At 39.1% G+C, this 18,371-nt stretch overlaps 1 protein-coding gene across 1 annotated transcript in view; it reads right to left on the minus strand.

The window, feature by feature from the left end:
• LOC121379077 (dual 3',5'-cyclic-AMP and -GMP phosphodiesterase 11-like) overlaps positions 1-18,371 on the minus strand; it is a 159,467-nt gene continuing 141,096 nt past the window's right edge. Inside the window, exons 11-20 of the mRNA XM_041507541.1 lie at positions 16,122-16,268; positions 15,609-15,716; positions 12,699-12,808; positions 10,665-10,752; positions 8,886-8,986; positions 7,917-7,994; positions 7,136-7,199; positions 4,217-4,291; positions 3,529-3,612; positions 1-649 (exon numbers count right to left, since the gene is read on the minus strand). Of these exons, the coding sequence (XP_041363475.1) occupies positions 473-649; positions 3,529-3,612; positions 4,217-4,291; positions 7,136-7,199; positions 7,917-7,994; positions 8,886-8,986; positions 10,665-10,752; positions 12,699-12,808; positions 15,609-15,716; positions 16,122-16,268 (1,032 nt within the window). The 3' untranslated portion in view covers positions 1-472. The remainder of the gene's footprint in view (positions 650-3,528; positions 3,613-4,216; positions 4,292-7,135; positions 7,200-7,916; positions 7,995-8,885; positions 8,987-10,664; positions 10,753-12,698; positions 12,809-15,608; positions 15,717-16,121; positions 16,269-18,371) is intronic.

Here is an 18,371-nt window from a genome sequence, read left to right on the forward strand (position 1 = left end):
GTTGTCGGACTACACAATCCTACAGGGAAGCGGCGTCGGACTACACAATCCTACAGCACAGCGACTGTCAGGAAGCGTCATCGGACTACACAACCCTACAGCACAGCAACTGTCAGGAAGCGTCGTCGGACTACACAACCCTACAGCACAGCGAATGTCAGGAAGGGTCGTCGGACTACACAACCCTACAGCACAGCGACTGTCAGGAAGTGTCGTCGGACTACACAATCCTACAGCACAGCGACTGTCAGGAAGGGTCGTCGGACTACACAATCCTACAGCACAGCGACTGTCAGGAAGCGTCGTCGGACTACACAACCCTACAGCACAGCGAATGTCAGGAAGGGTCGTCGGACTACACAACCCTACAGCACAGCGACTGTCAGGAAGTGTCGTCGGACTACCAAATCCTACAGCACAGCGACTGTCAGGAAGTGTCGTCGGACTACACAATCCTACAGCACAGCAACTGTCAGGAAGTGTTGTCGTGCTTCACTTCATCCTCGTTCTTGTCTTTCTCAGTGTTCTCTGGGATCTGCTCGTCCTCCAGCTTCGTGTCCCGGTTCTCAGCCACCTTCTGCCAGTTGGATCGGTTCACCTGACAGCCATGTAACAATGGACTCAACGACGGGGACACTTTGGCAATGGCCTAATAGAGTGAGAAACAAAGAATATTTATAGTGACACCCCGGCACGAAAAACACACCATCGTCAAACAATGATGAATGATGATCAAGATGAATACAAAGCACTGAGTGTTAAAATAGATGTTAAAGAGTCACATTCATGAAAAAGACAACAACACATATCAACATAAAAAAAAAACATATATTCAAAAAATCGAAAAAAGTTGCGTTTAAATCTTCACCCCTATATCACACTGACTAATTAACGATCAACCACTGGATGTCAAATATTTGACAGTTTTGAGAGGAAACAAGAAACCTGCTGTATTTTCCATTAACAGCAAGGAATCTTCTGTATGTACATTGTCAGACAGGAGAGCTAGCTCTTACTACAGCCTTTGCTATACAAAGTGTTGGGCATTGGTTGGAAAAAAAACCAATGGGTCCACCAATGAGATTTGATCCTATGACTCGAGCACCTCATGTCTACAAACTGAGCTAAATCCCACCCCACAGATGGTGATGATTTCCTTACCTCATACACAGGCAGACACATCTCATGTCTACAAACTGAGCTAAATCCCACCCAACAGATGGTGATGATTTCCTTACCTCATACACAGGCAGACACATCTCATGTCTACAAACTGAGCTAAATCCCACCCCACAGATGGTGATGATTTCCTTACCTCATACACAGGCAGACAGATCTCATGTCTACAAACTGAGCTAAATCCCACCCCACAGATGGTGATGATTTCCTTACCTCATACACAGGCAGACAGATCTCATGTCTACAAACTGAGCTAAATCCCACCCCACAGATGGTGATGATTTCCTTACCTCATACACAGGCAGACAGATCTCATGTCTACAAACTGAGCTAAATCCCACCCCACAGATGGTGATGATTTCCTTACCTCATACACAGGCAGACACATCTCATGTCTACAAACTGAGCTAAATCCCACCCCACAGATGGTGATGATTTCCTTACCTCATACACAGGCAGACACATCTCATGTCTACAAACTGAGCTAAATCCCACCCCACAGATGGTGATGATTTCCTTACCTCATACACAGGCAGACACATCTCATGTCTACAAACTGATCTAAATCCCACCCCACAGATGGTGATGATTTCCTTACCTCATACACAGGCAGACACATCTCATGTTTACAAACTGATCTAAATCCCACCCCACAGATGGTGATGATTTCCTTACCTCATACACAGGCAGACACATCTCATGTTTACAAACTGATCTAAATCCCACCCCACAGATGGTGATGATTTCCTTACCTCATACACAGGCAGACAGATCTCATGTCTACAAACTGAGCTAAATCCCACCCCACAGATAGTGATGATTTCCTTACCTCATACACAGGCAGACACATCTCATGTCTACAAACTGAGCTAAATCCCACCCCACAGATGGTGATGATTTCCTTACCTCATACACAGGCAGACACATCTCATGTCTACAAACTGAGCTAAATCCCACCCCACAGATGGTGATGATTTCCTTACCTCATACACAGGCAGACACATCTCATGTGTACAAACTGATCTAAATCCCACCCCACAGATGGTGATGATTTCCTTACCTCATACACATCTCATGTCTACAAACTGAGCTAAATCCCACCCCACAGATGGTGATGATTTCCTTACCTCATACACAGGCAGACACATCTCATGTCTACAAACTGAGCTAAATCCCACCCCACAGATGGTGATGATTTCCTTACCTCATACACAGGCAGACACATCTCATGTCTACAAACTGAGCTAAATCCCACCCCACAGATGGTGATGATTTCCTTACCTCATACACATCTCATGTCTACAAACTGATCTAAATCCCACCCCACAGATGGTGATGATTTCCTTACCTCATACACAGGCAGACAGATCTCATGTCTACAAACTGAGCTAAATCCCACCCCACAGATAGTGATGATTTCCTTACCTCATACACAGGCAGACACATCTCATGTCTACAAACTGAGCTAAATCCCACCCCACAGATGGTGATGATTTCCTTACCTCATACACAGGCAGACACATCTCATGTCTACAAACTGATCTAAATCCCACCCCACAGATGGTGATGATTTCCTTACCTCATACACAGGCAGACACATCTCATGTCTACAAACTGATCTAAATCCCACCCCACAGATGGTGATGATTTCCTTACCTCATACACAGGCAGACACATCTCATGTCTACAAACTGAGCTAAATCCCACCCCACAGATGGTGATGATTTCCTTACCTCATACACAGGCAGACACATCTCATGTCTACAAACTGAGCTAAATCCCACCCCACAGATGGTGATGATTTCCTTACCTCATACACAGGCAGACACATCTCATGTCTACAAACTGATCTAAATCCCACGCCACAGATGGTGATGATTTCCTTACCTCATACACAGGCAGACAGATCTCATGTCTACAAACTGATCTAAATCCCACCCCACAGATAGTGATGATTTCCTTACCTCATACACAGGCAGACAGATCTCATGTCTACAAACTGATCTAAATCCCACCCCACAGATAGTGATGATTTCCTTACCTCATACACAGGCAGACACATCTCATGTCTACAAACTGATCTAAATCCCACCCCACAGATAGTGATGATTTCCTTACCTCTTACACAGGCAGACACATCTCATGTCTACAAACTGATCTAAATCCCACCCCACAGATGGTGATGATTTCCTTACCTCATACACAGGCAGACAGATCTCATGTCTACAAACTGATCTAAATCCCACCCCACAGATAGTGATGATTTCCTTACCTCATACACAGGCAGACACATCTCATGTCTACAAACTGATCTAAATCCCACCCCACAGATAGTGATGATTTCCTTACCTCATACACAGGCAGACAAATGCCATCAATAAAGTCTACTTGCATACTGGGAAGTTTGTCGATCTGTTCTCGATCCATCATCGCCTGCAAAGAGCAAAACATTATGAAGTAGCAAAACATAAAAAAGTAAAGTAATGAAGATATAGGGAATAGTAAATGAGTGTACCTTTGATACCATATATTTTACAAGTTCGATACAAATTAATCTTATGAGCAAAAGAGTCTTTAAACATGTTTTTAAATAATTTGTATGATAAATGGTATTAAATGGCCACAAATATAGTATTCTGTTCATCACCATGTAAACAATTAGAATGCCATAATCTATTATTAGCGGCATAAGAGCTGACATATTCAAATAATATATCAGAATTATACTTAGCCTGCAAACTTACAAATAACCCATCATAGTAAATAAATGTAACACAAATGAAAAGTCGTAAGTAGTGCTAGAAGATGCATTGACAAATTGTGTTAGCCCTTATATGAAGGTTAGTCACTGGAAAGCATTTGTCACAATATGATCTTTTCCGAAAGTTGGTGATAAAAAGCTTTATTACATAACAGTAAAATGTTGAGAAAATACTTATCTATGAAATAATACAGTAGCAGCAGCAGTTATTATTGGTTAGGACTTTGATAATGATCCTATGAATGTGTAATAAAGTGATGTTGTCAAGATACATACGACAGGTTTGATTTTAAGAGTCTCTTTTTCGATGTCTCCTTGTTCAAAGAACTCACTGGCAACCAGCATTGCTACCTACAATGAAAAACACACTACATAGACACTACGTTCACACAAAAGACACACACATGCTATTACCGTACTATACTCAGGTGTGCAGAAAATACTCACCTGTTCACCCAATGCGAGTGAAAATTCTCATGGACAAGTTAAATTTTTGGGTCTTTTTCTGACCGACTGTAAAGTTTGGCATTTTATTAGCATCAAGTCCTCAACTGCACGAAAATGGGTACAAAACATCCCGTAAGCTTTGGTGCAGGAGTTGAGGCTTGATTCACGATCCCATGTTTTTACACAATAGGGGTCTCAACCAGTTTTTGCTGGTAACATCACTAGGGACCAGGAAATATTTTTGCCTGTTATCAAGTTTTATTACATACCTATTCAATCTTACTATAGTGATAAAGACATTTTGAAACCATGTGATAAATGTATTTTGTATCACACACGTGTGATCTGGATCAGAATTTTTAAATGGGGAATTCCATTTTTATTTTTACTGCAGTTAGCGCCTTTTATTTACTGATGTCATATATGATTTACAAATACGCTACGTTAAAAGTTCCGGTCCAGATCGCACATATGCGCGATACAAAATAAATTTATCACATGGCTTGAAAATGTATTTTATCACTATAGTAAGATTGAATAGGTATGTAATAAATATTCTTGCACAAAATAAATTCGTGCAATAAATAAGAAGTGAAAACAATGTATGTGAAGTTGTGTATGTATATTCACACATTAGTTTGAGTCAGTCATGTGTGGTCTGGCTGGAAGGTTTTTATTCGGGCTGGCACAATTTGTAGCTTACTGTACAATAAGGGAAGTATTGCAGCTTTTATGTAAACTTATGTACGTTGATATACAAGGTTGATCATTACAGCGGTGACACACAAATGTGTTGACAGGTGATATGTAAACACGTTAATCGAGGCTGGCAAAAGTGTGACTTAAGTGCATTAATTCAGAGTTTTATTTAATCAAATTGTTATCTATCAGTATTATACATATTGTCCGAACCAAATTGTTAACAACTACGAAAAATTACTCTCCTACCTTTAATTGCTGTTAGATTTCCTCCAAAGTTTGTCCAGACACAAATCTTGAAAAAACCATTACAATGACACAGATTCCACATACCAGATGATAACCATGTCACCTATATCGACTTCGCTGAGAGCGCATAGGGAAAAAAGCATGAAAGTTTGTATCAGCTGCCATTTTGACTTTTTATGGAATATTCTTCAAGAGGGGTGAAAGGATAGGACTTAATCTAACAACATCATAACATGTTATGATATAAATCAAACGTGATGACGTCATATTATTAATTTTTATTATTATTATTATTATTTTAAAGATACCACTAGAGATCATCGATTTCATATTAATTGTGTCACATACTTTGGAGGCTTTCACCCCTCTTGAAGAGTATTCCATAAACAAGCAACATGGCAGACGGCAGAAAACTGCATGTATTTTTCCCTATGCAATCTCAGCAAAGACAATATCGGCGACATCGTTGCAGTCTCGTGTGTGGAATCTGTATATTTGTAGTGGTTTTTTTATGATTTGTGTTTGGACAAACTTTGGAGGAAATCTAACGGCAATTAAAGGTAGGAGAGTAATTTTTTGTAGTTGTTAACAATTTGGTTTGGACAATAGGCTATATTCACAATCAAGATGTGTTGTTTTGACAATTATTTTATTAATTAAATTAACACTGTTTGTTTATACAAACATACCCAACACTTGTTTCAACACGAAATGCAACGTAATTAACATGCACAGACATATATGCCACACAGACTTAGCGGGGTATGTGATATGGGTGTTCCGAATAACCAGCAGGAATGTCAGCCAATTGTGACCCCTGCATAAGGATGATTGCAGCCATCTTTGGATGTCTAGTAATTAATGCAATTAGTTTGTACCTGACGTAACAGAATTTTATTGGCTGGTACACTGACACTTGATGAACCCAAAATGGCAATATTAAAAAGTTAAAATGTTCTCAACTCAAGCATTTATGATGCATATGGGAAGACAATGAGCATAAACATGTATCAACAAATATGTCATTACGCCTGCTGCAATCTAAGTATTAAGCCTGCTTTAGGCTGAAAACCATTTCCACACAATCATTCTTCCTTCATATTCAATAAACATATCCAATGTTATTAGCCCATTAATCACTCATAACGGGGAAATATTTTTCATATTTTCTCAGTGGGAAATATTCTGCATTGGTATAATGTACACTAAAATTAGACGATTTGGTGCTTACAAATCAATGACTTTGTGGGTACTAAATATGACGATTTGGCGACTTGACGTCACATAGGTTAAAGAGCTTTGTTGATGTTTACAGCTTTCAGTGTTAAACTTGTAATAAAATGTCAGTTTATTCATGCAATTCATTACAGATTTTTTAACACAATATATAGAACATTGTTTTTTGAAATTTATCTGTGAACGTGATTAAAATACAAAGTTATAGCAATACTCAGAACAGTGTGTAAAGTGGTTTACATTGTTTCCGTATAGGCTACATATATGCATATCGAAAATAAAGGCTTTTTTTAAAAATAGCTGGGGGTAATAAATAGAATAATAAACTCGGTATCGGTTATTATCAAATTTATGTCCCTCATAAAATATTTTTTACTTGTCACTCTCTAAAACTCAGGGAAAGTGAAAATTATTTCACACAGGACATAAATTTGGTAACAATTGGCAACTTGTTTATTATGTAATGTTTTGATATCTTGTATTTGATGGTACAGTTTTTCATTCATCTTTTTAAAGTTAAATCTAAAGGATAAAAAGGCAAACAAGACTGAGTGATCAGTGTACCTTTTTCTGAACTTCCCATGGTTTCGAGATCGCAGCCACGTCTGACGCAGTCATCAGCATGGAACTAATGAAAAACAACACAAACACTTTAACACTGACCAAATAACAGTACACCAATCCCTACACTGAAAACAGAACATAATTACAAAAATGACATGCATGTTTTACACTAATTAATCCCTCCATGTCATTATTATTTCAATAAAAAATTAATGAAATCCTCACCACAAACCAAAAATTAGTTATTGCATAAAAAATCGCCCAGAAAGCCAAGTTTGATGTTCAGACTTATCAAATATGTGAACAGTGCATTTCATCAGCCACTGTGAAGTGATGTTGTGCAATAAATTCCTAGGCCTCTGAGGTAGGGATGGGGATGGGGATGGGTCTCCCCCAAATCAGAAAATTACGCATCTGAATGGGAAATTAATACATAGCTGCCCACCCCCCCCCCCTCCCCCATGTCCATGAGATTGCATTGTTTTGAGACAAGTTCAACAAAGCCAGCTATTGTAAAGTGAATGAGCACACTGAACACTGTACTTACACTCATATCGTCCAGCCAGTGCACCATGACTGGTATATCAAAGGCTGTGGTATGTGCTATCCTGACTGTGGGATGGTGCATATAAAAGATCCCTTGCTACTAATGGAAAACTAGCAGGTTTCCTTTCTGAGACTATGTCAAAATTACCAAATGTTTGACATCCAATAGCTGATGATTAATAAACCAATGTGTTCTAGTGGTGTCGTTAAACAAAACATGTTTTTGTATTCATACCGGAGCAAGTCTCGGTGGTCTTCGTTTCTCCAATCAGCACACTGTTTCTTCACCAGCTCAAAGAAAGTTCCACGATACCTGAATGAGAAGAACAACAACAAAAAACATACATTAGTATTTTTATTCCTTCAAAGGAAAGCCAGCACTAATGTAATATTATATAATATAAACTAGCATGCATGAAGCAGGTAAAGTGTCATATTATATAATATAAACTAGCATGCATGAAGCAGGTAAAGTGTCATATTATATAATATAAACTAGCATGCATGAAGCAGGTAAAGTGTCATATTATATAATATAAACTAGCATGCATGAAGCAGGTAAAGTGTCATATTATATAATATAAAGTAGCATGCATGAAGCAGGTAAAGTGTCAAGTGGATACTTCTAGTTATTCCCTCAGATGGCGGTATTAATTTGTTTTCATCTATTCTTGTCTTTAAATCCAGTAAAGGTTAAGTACACTGTTATGGGTATTCACATCGGGTGGTCTATCCCAGATAGAGGTGAATAACGTGTTGTTAATGGAAGAGAAGTCAGTGTGGTGGTCATAATTACAACTCTCTCAGCTGTGTACTCACCCATTTGGAAACCAATTGGGAAAAACAAATGATTCACAATAACCAGGTGTTGCCATGGAAGCAAAAATAATATACTGAAACAATAGGCAAGAGGTAAGAATATATCTATAATATATAAACTATATCTGAGGGGGAAAAGAGAGTGAAAAAAAATGTAGCAATGACCAATATAGTTTAACTTCCATTAAAAAGTCACACAAATATGAAAAACCCACCATCAAATTATCATCACAAATTCTAAGAGGTTTCAATTAAACCTATTTCAAAATATAAAGCTGTTGTCACAGCAACAGAAATACTTAATTGAAACTGGTCACAAAGGGGGTAAAACAAGCATATGGTGTGTGCAATGTATGCCCCATGCTGCGTGTTTAAAGTGATTCACCTGAAGTAGAGGGCGAGGTCGGTGGCGAGAATAGCACCTTCCAGGAGCTGGAGGATCTGTTCATAGTCGGTCTGCGGCACATGGCACAGGATGTCACTACCCTGAATAAACACACAATGTTAAACTTCACATTCACTCTTTTATCATAGTCGGTCTATGACACATGGCACAGGATGTCACTACCCTGAAGTAAACACACAATGTTAAACTTCACATTCACTCTTTTATCATAGTCGGTCTATGGCACATGGCACAGGATGTCACTACCCTGAAGTAAACACACAATGTTAAACTTCACATTCACTCTTTTATCATAGTCGGTCTATGGCACATGGCACAGGATGTCACTACCCTGAAGTAAACACACAATGTTAAACTTCACATTCATTCTTTTATCATAGTCGGTCTGCAGCACATGGCACAGGATGTCACTACCCTGAAGTAAACACACAATGTTAAACTTCACATTCACTCTTTTATCATAGTCGGTCTGAGGCACATGGCACAGGATGTCACTACCCTGAAGTAAACACACAATGTTAAACTTCACATTCACTCTTTTATCATAGTCGGTCATGGCACATGGCACAGGATGTCACTACCCTGAAGTAAACACACAATGTTAAACTTCACATTCATTCTTTTATCATAGTCGGTCTGTGGCACATGGCACAGGATGTCACTACCCTGAATAAACACACAATGTTAAATGTCATGTTTACTCTTTTATCATAGTCGGTCTGCGGCACATGGCACAGGATGTCACTACCCTGATGTAAACATAAACAATGTTAAACTTCACATTCACTCTTTTATCAAGTATTTCTCATGACCCACTGGTACATCAAAGGCTGTGGTATGTGCTATCCTGTCTATGGGATGATACATATAAAAGATCCCTTGCTGCTAATTGAAAAGAGTAGCCCATGAAGTGGCAACAGTGGGTTTCCTACTTCAATATCTGTGTGGTCCTTAACCATATGTCTGATACCATATAACAGTAAATAAAATGTGCTGAGTGCATCGTTAAATAAACCATTTCCTTGCTTCTCATGACCCATGAATGAGATCAAGTTCATCCTTTTGTCATATAAAGGACAAACCAGTATGAGCATTACAACCAAACAAAACCAACAAACTGCCTATTAAATAACCAACAAACCTTTTGACAAATTACCAACAAATGTTCTCAGTCAGCATGTTAATACAGTATTAATAGCATATTTAATAATACAGTATTAATATTTATTACAAGTATCAGCATGCATACTAATTATATAAAAGAATTCTTTCACAGCATGGTTTTTCACGGCACAGGCAGGAAGTAGACCAGTCTTAATGCACTTACTTGATGCACAGTCGATCTAGGATTGATCCCCGCCAGTGGGCCCACTGGGCTATTTGTCATTCCAGCCAGTGCACCATGACTGGTATATTAAAGGCCGTGGTATGTGCTATCCTGTCTGTGGGATGGTGCATATAAAAGATCCTTTGCAACTAATGGAAAAATGTAACAGGTTTCCTATCTAAGACTAAATGTCAAAATTTCCAAATATTTGACATCCAATAGCCGATGATTAATATATCAATGTGCTCTAGTGGTGTTGTTAAATAAAATAAACAAGCATCTTTCACGGCAGTTTACAATTTGCTCAGTGCCCTCAAGATACAATCCAAATGTTACAGCTGTTATTTCTATTTGCATTACTTAAATGTGTTTTTGTTTTGGTTCATGAAATGATATATTTCAAATTAATATCAGTGATCGTTTGGTCTTACCTTGGTTGTTAATATCATGATACACTGGTCAAAGTGGTGATGTTCTAGCGTTGAGGTAGAGTAGAGTTCGGCTAAAGGGGAGGATGTTCTGCAATACACGAGAGATTCCTTCACAACACAGGCACCATAAAGAATACATCAGTTTACATCTTAACTGAACACAAGCACATTCGTATTCAGCACTTCTCTCTCAAATTTCAATTTCACCAATTTAGTAATGCAAAGAGTTATACATGGATTTACAAAGTAAAACTTCAGAAATTAAATCAGGGTTATTCCATTAAGAAACAACACTTGTATGACATCAACGGCATAAGTCTTGATTACTCCCCTTTTCCCCACCACCACCGTTTATATTTGCCTGTAGCCCCATAACACGACTCATGAACAGTGTGGGCAGTGTTTCACATTAATATTATTAATACACACCAGTGTCGTAACAATTACTCAATATCTAACTAGTTTAATATTAGTATGCACATACTGAAATTGATTGGAGGTGGTTCGTTAGAACTATATTTGACCATGTGACCATGTATCATACGACTATCAAAACTAAACTGTACATTGCTGGCAATTAATTCTGATAGACAGGGTGTTCCATTTTGGGAATGTAGACTGGAAGAGAACACAGGTGACAGAACACATAATGGAATTGACAGCTGTGATAGATGAGTAACCAGACCATACTTAAGGTCGATGGGTGTTCAGGCACGAGTGCAGTAAATTGTGCTGGGGGAGGGTCTAGACTATGGCGAGCAATGTTTTTAGGGGGTTCGGGTAATGCTCCCCTGGAAAATACATTTTAAAAAAGAAAATTTACTTCAAGCAAGTGCTTGATGTTCAGTGCTACTAATGAAATGTTACAAATGAAAATGGCACACCTCAATACTATTTCAATTTAAAGTTAGGAATCCATTGGTCATTCCATTAACGTCTGAGAGAAAAACCAACCACAGTATATTATAAACAAGCATTCTGAAAGTACTGCTAAAGCAATACATGTCCCATGTTGAGCTCAACAAATTTTCATATCTCCTAAATTCAAGGGCCATAACTGTGTGAAAAATGGGTAAATCGCCATTAAAGTCAAACTTGATCTGTAACAGTACATGATAAAGTATACACAAACTTTCTGCTCAATATGTGGTGTGTCTGACACAGGTTTGTGTGGTGTGTTTTGTGCTCTAGTGAAGAATTATTGACTTATATCCTCTCGCTTTCAGCTGTAGCCGCCGGACAACCTGCCAAGGTGAAAAAAGTGGGCAGATGTACTTAAGTCCCACCCTTCCAGTACATAACCTCTCCACAGACAAATACAGCTTGGCACACCATGGTAACTGGACCTTTGCAGACCCAGGAGAGACTTGGGGGGGGGGGGGGGGGGGATCTCGGAGCAGCTGAAGCCCCAGAGGTGCAGTGTGCATGACCCATCGGTGTATGGACACGCACTAGCACTTACCAATCCAGACCCAACTATGGGCAACTAGCATGGTCAGACAGAGGATGTAAGTCACGAAGATTATCTGTTTAGGAGGAGGAAAACTCTAGGAAAAAACCACACAGGGCAGACTGGGCCAACCTTAAAATCACCCGGATAGGCAGCATTCATAAGTCTTGGTTGACAAGCTGTCTGTGAGAAGGCAAACTCGGATGTAACATCCGGGGAAACAGACCCATTCAGCAATCAACAAGCAATATGTCAAGAACTCCTTAGAAGATGGAATGTGCTGAAAATGCTGACTGTATACAGTAAGAGGATCTGCTTGAGAAAAACAGAGCACATACACAATTACCCATTATGGCCATTCAAACAGAAATCTGTTCAATATCTTTAGGCATTGTGAATTAAAGGTCTGAAAAACTATATGTCAGACAGACAGACAAACAGGCAGACTGAGAGATAGAGAGAAGGATGGAGACGAAATCTATAGTCCCCTCCAGTTATACCAGTAAGGGACTAATAACCTAAGGGTTAATTTCAGAGAGTCACTAATTTCATTTTATACTTTTTGTTTTCTGAAAACAACTTACTTGAGTTGAAACTGGTTATTTGTTCCTCGATGATCAAGATCGTGACTCAGACATCCAACAATAAGAGCCAGAATTTCTGTGTTAGTTAACACATTACCCATATGTCCAACCTAGAAAACAAACAACACATTACCCATACGTCCAACCTAGAAAACAAACAACACATTACCCAAATGTCCAACCTAGAAAACAAACAACACATTACCCATATGTCCAACCTAGAAAACAAACAACACATTACCCATATGTCCAACCTAGGAAACAACCAATCCAAATGTCCAACCTAGAAAACAAACAACACATTACCCATATGTCCAACCTAGAAAACAAACAACACATTACCCATATGTCCAACCTAGAAAACAAACAACACATTACCCATATGTCCAACCTAGAAAACAAACAACACATTACCCATATGTCCAACCTAGAAAACAAACAACACATTACCCATATGTCCAACCTAGAAAACAAACAACACATTACCCACATTACCCATGTGTCCAACCTAGGAAACAACCAATCCAAATGTCCAACCTAGAAAACAAACAACACATTACCCATATGTCCAACCTAGAAAACAAACAACACATTACCCAAATGTCCCACCTAGGAAACAAACAACACATTACCCATATGTCCAACCTAGAAAATAACACATTACTCAAATGTCCAACCTAGAAAACAACCAACACATTACCCAAATGTCCAACCTAGAAAACAACCAACACATTACCCAAATATTCAACCTAGGAAACAAACAACACATTACCCAAATGACAAACCTAGAAAACAACCAACACATTACCCAAATGTTTAACCTAGAAAACAACCAACACATTACCTAAATGTCCAACCTAGAAAACAAACAACACATTGCCCATATGTTCAACCTAGGAAACAACCAACACATTACCCACATGTCCAACCTAGAAAACAAACAACACATTACCCATATGTCCAACCTAGGAAACAACCAACCCAAATGTCCAACCTAGAAAACAAACAACACATTACCCATATGTCCAACCTAGAAAACAAACAACACATTACCCATATGTCCAACCTAGAAAACAAACAACACATTACCCACATGTCCACCCTAGAAAACAACCAACACATTTCCCAAATCTTCAACCTAGGAAACAAACAACACATTACCCAAATGTCCAAGCTAGAAAACAAACAACACATTACCCAAATGTCCAAGCTAGAAAACAAACAACATGTTACCCATAAGTTCAACCTAGAACACAAAAATGTCTGAAAATTACTCATAATTATTATCATTTAGCAATTTGAGTTAAATCACTGTTCAGGAATTATTTTATTTTGCTTCTGTTTTGTTACTGTTTTGTAGTCTGTAACTTGTCTGTCATTATAAACTGATGCAGATAATGAATAAGGGCCAGAAATATGGTACTGTAACAATAACAGTAACCGAAGAAAATGAACAGACTCCATGAAACCTGACACAGTAAATTCAGTACTGAATTAATGTCCGGTAATACATTTTAAAAATTGTATTATGACATACTTTATGCTATATGAAAGTAAATTCATTACTGTTTGAAAATACTTATATTAAGCACAATAATATAAAATTAAAATACCGTAAATCCTTCAATAGAGGCCTGCCTCGATGAGAGGCCGGATCTCAGAGTGCCTCGATGAGAGGCCGGGTCTCAGAGTGCCTCGATTAGAGGTCAGGTCTCAAGAGTACCTCGATTAGAGGTCAGGTCTCAGAGTGCCTTGATTAGAGGCTGGGTCTCAGAGTGCCTTGATTAGAGGTTGGGTCTTAAAGTGCCTCAATTAGAGGCCAGGTCTTAGAATGCCTCAATCAGAGACGGGGTCTCAGAGTGCCTCAATTAGAGGCCAGGTCTTAGAATGCCTCAATCAGAGACCGGGTCTCAGAGTGCCTCAATTAGAGGCCAGGTCTTAGAATGCCTCAATCAGAGACCGGGTCTCAGAGTGCCTCAATTAGAGGCCAGGTCTTAGAATGCCTCAATCAGAGACGGGGTCTCAGAGTGCCTCAATTAGAGGCCAGGTCTTAGAATGCCTCAATCAGAGACCGGGTCTCAGAGTGCCTCAATTAGAGGCTGGGTCTTAGAATGTCTTGAAAAAAAATAAAGGCCTGCCTTCTATAAAAGCCAACTTGTTTTATTGTAGCTTTATCAGGTTAATACTTGCCAAAAGCTTACAAGCATCTGGCAAGAACAGGAGAGGAGAAGGGGTTTCATTTCTCAGTGAGATGAGGTTTCCATATGTGAAAAAAGGTTTGGTTTACAAAAAGCATACATTAGCTTATGACTTTACAATAAAGCTGTGTTAAAAAAATTTGCATGCAAAAAAATGGAACTTTCCTTAAATAGAGGCCAGATCTCAGAGTGTTATAAAAAAAAGAGGAACTTTCCTTAAATAGAGGCCAGATCTCAGAGTGTTATATAAAAAAAGGGAACTTTCCTTAAATAGAGGCCAGATCTCAGAGTGTTATAAAAAAAAATAGAACTTTCCTTAAATAGAGGCCAGATCTCAGAGTGTTATAAAAAAAAATAGAACTTTCCTTAAATGGAGGCCAGATCTCCGAGTGTTATAAAAAAAAATAGAACTTTCCTTAAATAGAGGCCAGATCTCAGAGTGTTATAAAAAAAAAATAGAAGCTTGTAGTCCTTCCCACGGGAACTCCTTGTTTCATACTACAGAATTTACAACACATTATTTATTTCTGAGCCAAATGTTTTCTAAATTGTACACACATTGTTATTTCTAAAACACTTAATTTTCTTCTTATGTCAAACCAAACTGAAATTATTAAAAAAAAACATTTTTGTAGGAGGATGGGATGGACTATTCAAGGATTTATAGTATAACGACATGGTTCAATGCTAACCACATGCTGCTCAGCATTACCTTGATCATACAGAACATGGTCTGTGCCACATTAAAGGCATGTCTCCAGTTGTGGTAAGTCACATTGCGATAGTTTTTCTTCACACTCAGCAGCCATCTACACAGCGTCTAAACAAATTAAACACAAACAACTTGAGCACTTACTGTGATGACAAATCAAACGTACAGGTTTTCAGTTACAATTCTCCTTTTTTATTTATAATGAGTCAGTACTAATTGAGCACTCCTGAGGAGAGAACAAGCTCATCATAATCATCTTCACTACCGAATGAATCCACATGTACTCATGTGAATAACATTTTTTATGCATTAATGTGTGGGGGGTTTTAATATTAAAAACTGTGACAGTTTAGTGATACATTCTTAATAAACAATTCTGAATAATGTTTTTAAGCTTGACATGTTTTAATTAAAATTGATATTTAATAGTAATAGTTTAAGATCTATGTAAGTGTTAAAGTTACAACAACATTAAAACAGCAAACTGTCATATATCTGACAGCTAACATTTACCTCATAATTTATTCTAAAGTTTTCTATAAGGTCAAGGTCTATGAACATCCTAATTGTGGCCCTCAGAGTGCCGTCATCATCAAGACAGAAGTCGCTGAAATTGTAGTCCAGCAGATTGAAGTGGGATGCGGATGGAATGGAGAGTTTCTGAAACAAACAAAAATTAATGAATGATAGTACGCCCCAGCAGAAATATCAGCCACTGGTTCCACTTTTTAAAAATCAGATACCTTCTCACTCTACTGAGTTGCCTCACGACTTACTCTCTACATTTCAGTGCCATCCAGAAAGCAATCGGTTAAGAAGCACATACTCTCAAGTCTGAGAGTTTTTTCTAAGGAGTCACAGTCTGTATTTCTATAGTTACGATATGGTATGGTATGATAAAACCATAGTATCAGAAACACATACCTGCAACCTTCAGACTTCTATAGGAGCAATGGCATGGTAAGATAAAACCAAAGTTTCAGAAACACATGGCCGCTACCCAGTGTTTCTTCTACTAGAACGATGGAATGGATAGATAAAAGACATACCCGCAACCTCTAAGCTTCTCCTATAGGAGCGATGGCTTGGTAAGAAAAAACACATACCTGCAACCTCTGAGCTTTTCCTATAGGAGTGATGGCTTGGTAAGATGAAACACATACCTTCAACCTCTGAGCTTCTATAGGAATGATGACTTGGTAAGATAAAACACATACACACAACCTCTGAGCTTCTATAGGAGCGACAGCATGTCAAGATAAAACACATACCCACAACCTCTAAGCTTCTATAGCAGTGATAGCATGTCAAGATAAAACACATACCCACAACCTCTAATCTTCTATAGGAGTGATAGCATGTCAAGATAAAACACATACCCACAATCTCTAAGCTTCTCCTACAGGAGCGACGGTGTGGTAAGATAAACCACATACCTGCAACCTCTGAGCTTCTCCTATAGGAGTGATGGCTTGGTAAGATGAAACACATACCTGCAACCTCTGAGCTTCTATAGGAGTGATGGCTTGGTAAGATAAAACACATACCCGCAACCTGAGCTTCTTCTATAGCAGCGATGGCATGGTCAGATAAAACACATACCCACAACCTCTGAGCTTCTCCTATAGAAGCGATGACCTGGTGAGATAAAACACATACCCACAACCTCTGAGCTTCTCCTATAGGAGCGATGGCATGGTGAGAAAAAACACATACCCACAACCTCTGAGCTTCTCCTATAGGAGTGATGGCATGGTGAGATAAAACACATACCCACAACCTCTGAGCTTCTCCTATAGGAGCTATGGAATGGTGAGATAAAACACATACCTGCAACCTCTGAGCTTCTGCTATAGGGCGATGGCCTGATGAGATAAAACACATACCGACAACCTCTGAGTTTCTATAGGAGCGATAGCATGTCAAGATAAAACACATACCCACAACCTCTAAGCTTCTCCTACAGAAGCGATGGTGTGGTAAGATAAACCACATACCTGCAACCTCTGAGCTTCTCCTATAGGAGTGATGGCTTGGTAAGATGAAACACATACCTGCAACCTCTGAGCTTCTATAGGAGTGATGGCTTGGTAAGATAAAACACATACCCACAACCTCTGAGCTTCTCCTATAGGAGCGATGGCATGTCAAGATAAAACACATACCTGCAACCTCTGAGCTTCTCCTATAGGAGTGATGGCATGTCAAGATGAAACACATACACGCAACCTCTGAGCTTCTACAGGAGTGATGGCTTGGTAAGATAAAACACATACCCACAACCTCTGAGCTTCTCCTATAGGAGCGATGGCTTGGTGAGATAAAACACATACCCACAACCTCTGAGCTTCTCCTATAGGAGCGATGGCATGGTGAGATAAAAACACATACCCACAACCTCTGAGCTTCTCCTATAGGAGCGATGACCTGGTGAGATAAAACACATACCCACCACCTCTGAGCTTCTCCTGTAGGAGCGATGGCATGATGAGATGAAATACATACCTGCAACCTCTGAGCTTCTGCTATAGGAGCGATGGCCTGGTGAGATGAAACACATACCCGCAACCTCTGAGCTTCTGCTATAGGAGCGATGGCCTAGTGAGATGAAACACATACCCGCAACCTCTGAGCTTCTGCTATAGGAGCGATGGCCTGGTGAGATAAAACACATACCCGCAACCTCTGAGCTTCTCCTATAGGTGTGATGGCTTGGTGAGATAAAACACATACCCGCAACCTCTGAGCTTCTTCTATAGGTGC

Source organism: Gigantopelta aegis, chromosome 8, assembly GCF_016097555.1.
Source record: "Gigantopelta aegis isolate Gae_Host chromosome 8, Gae_host_genome, whole genome shotgun sequence".
In the NCBI taxonomy this organism is placed as follows: Eukaryota; Metazoa; Mollusca; class Gastropoda; order Neomphalida; family Peltospiridae; genus Gigantopelta; species Gigantopelta aegis.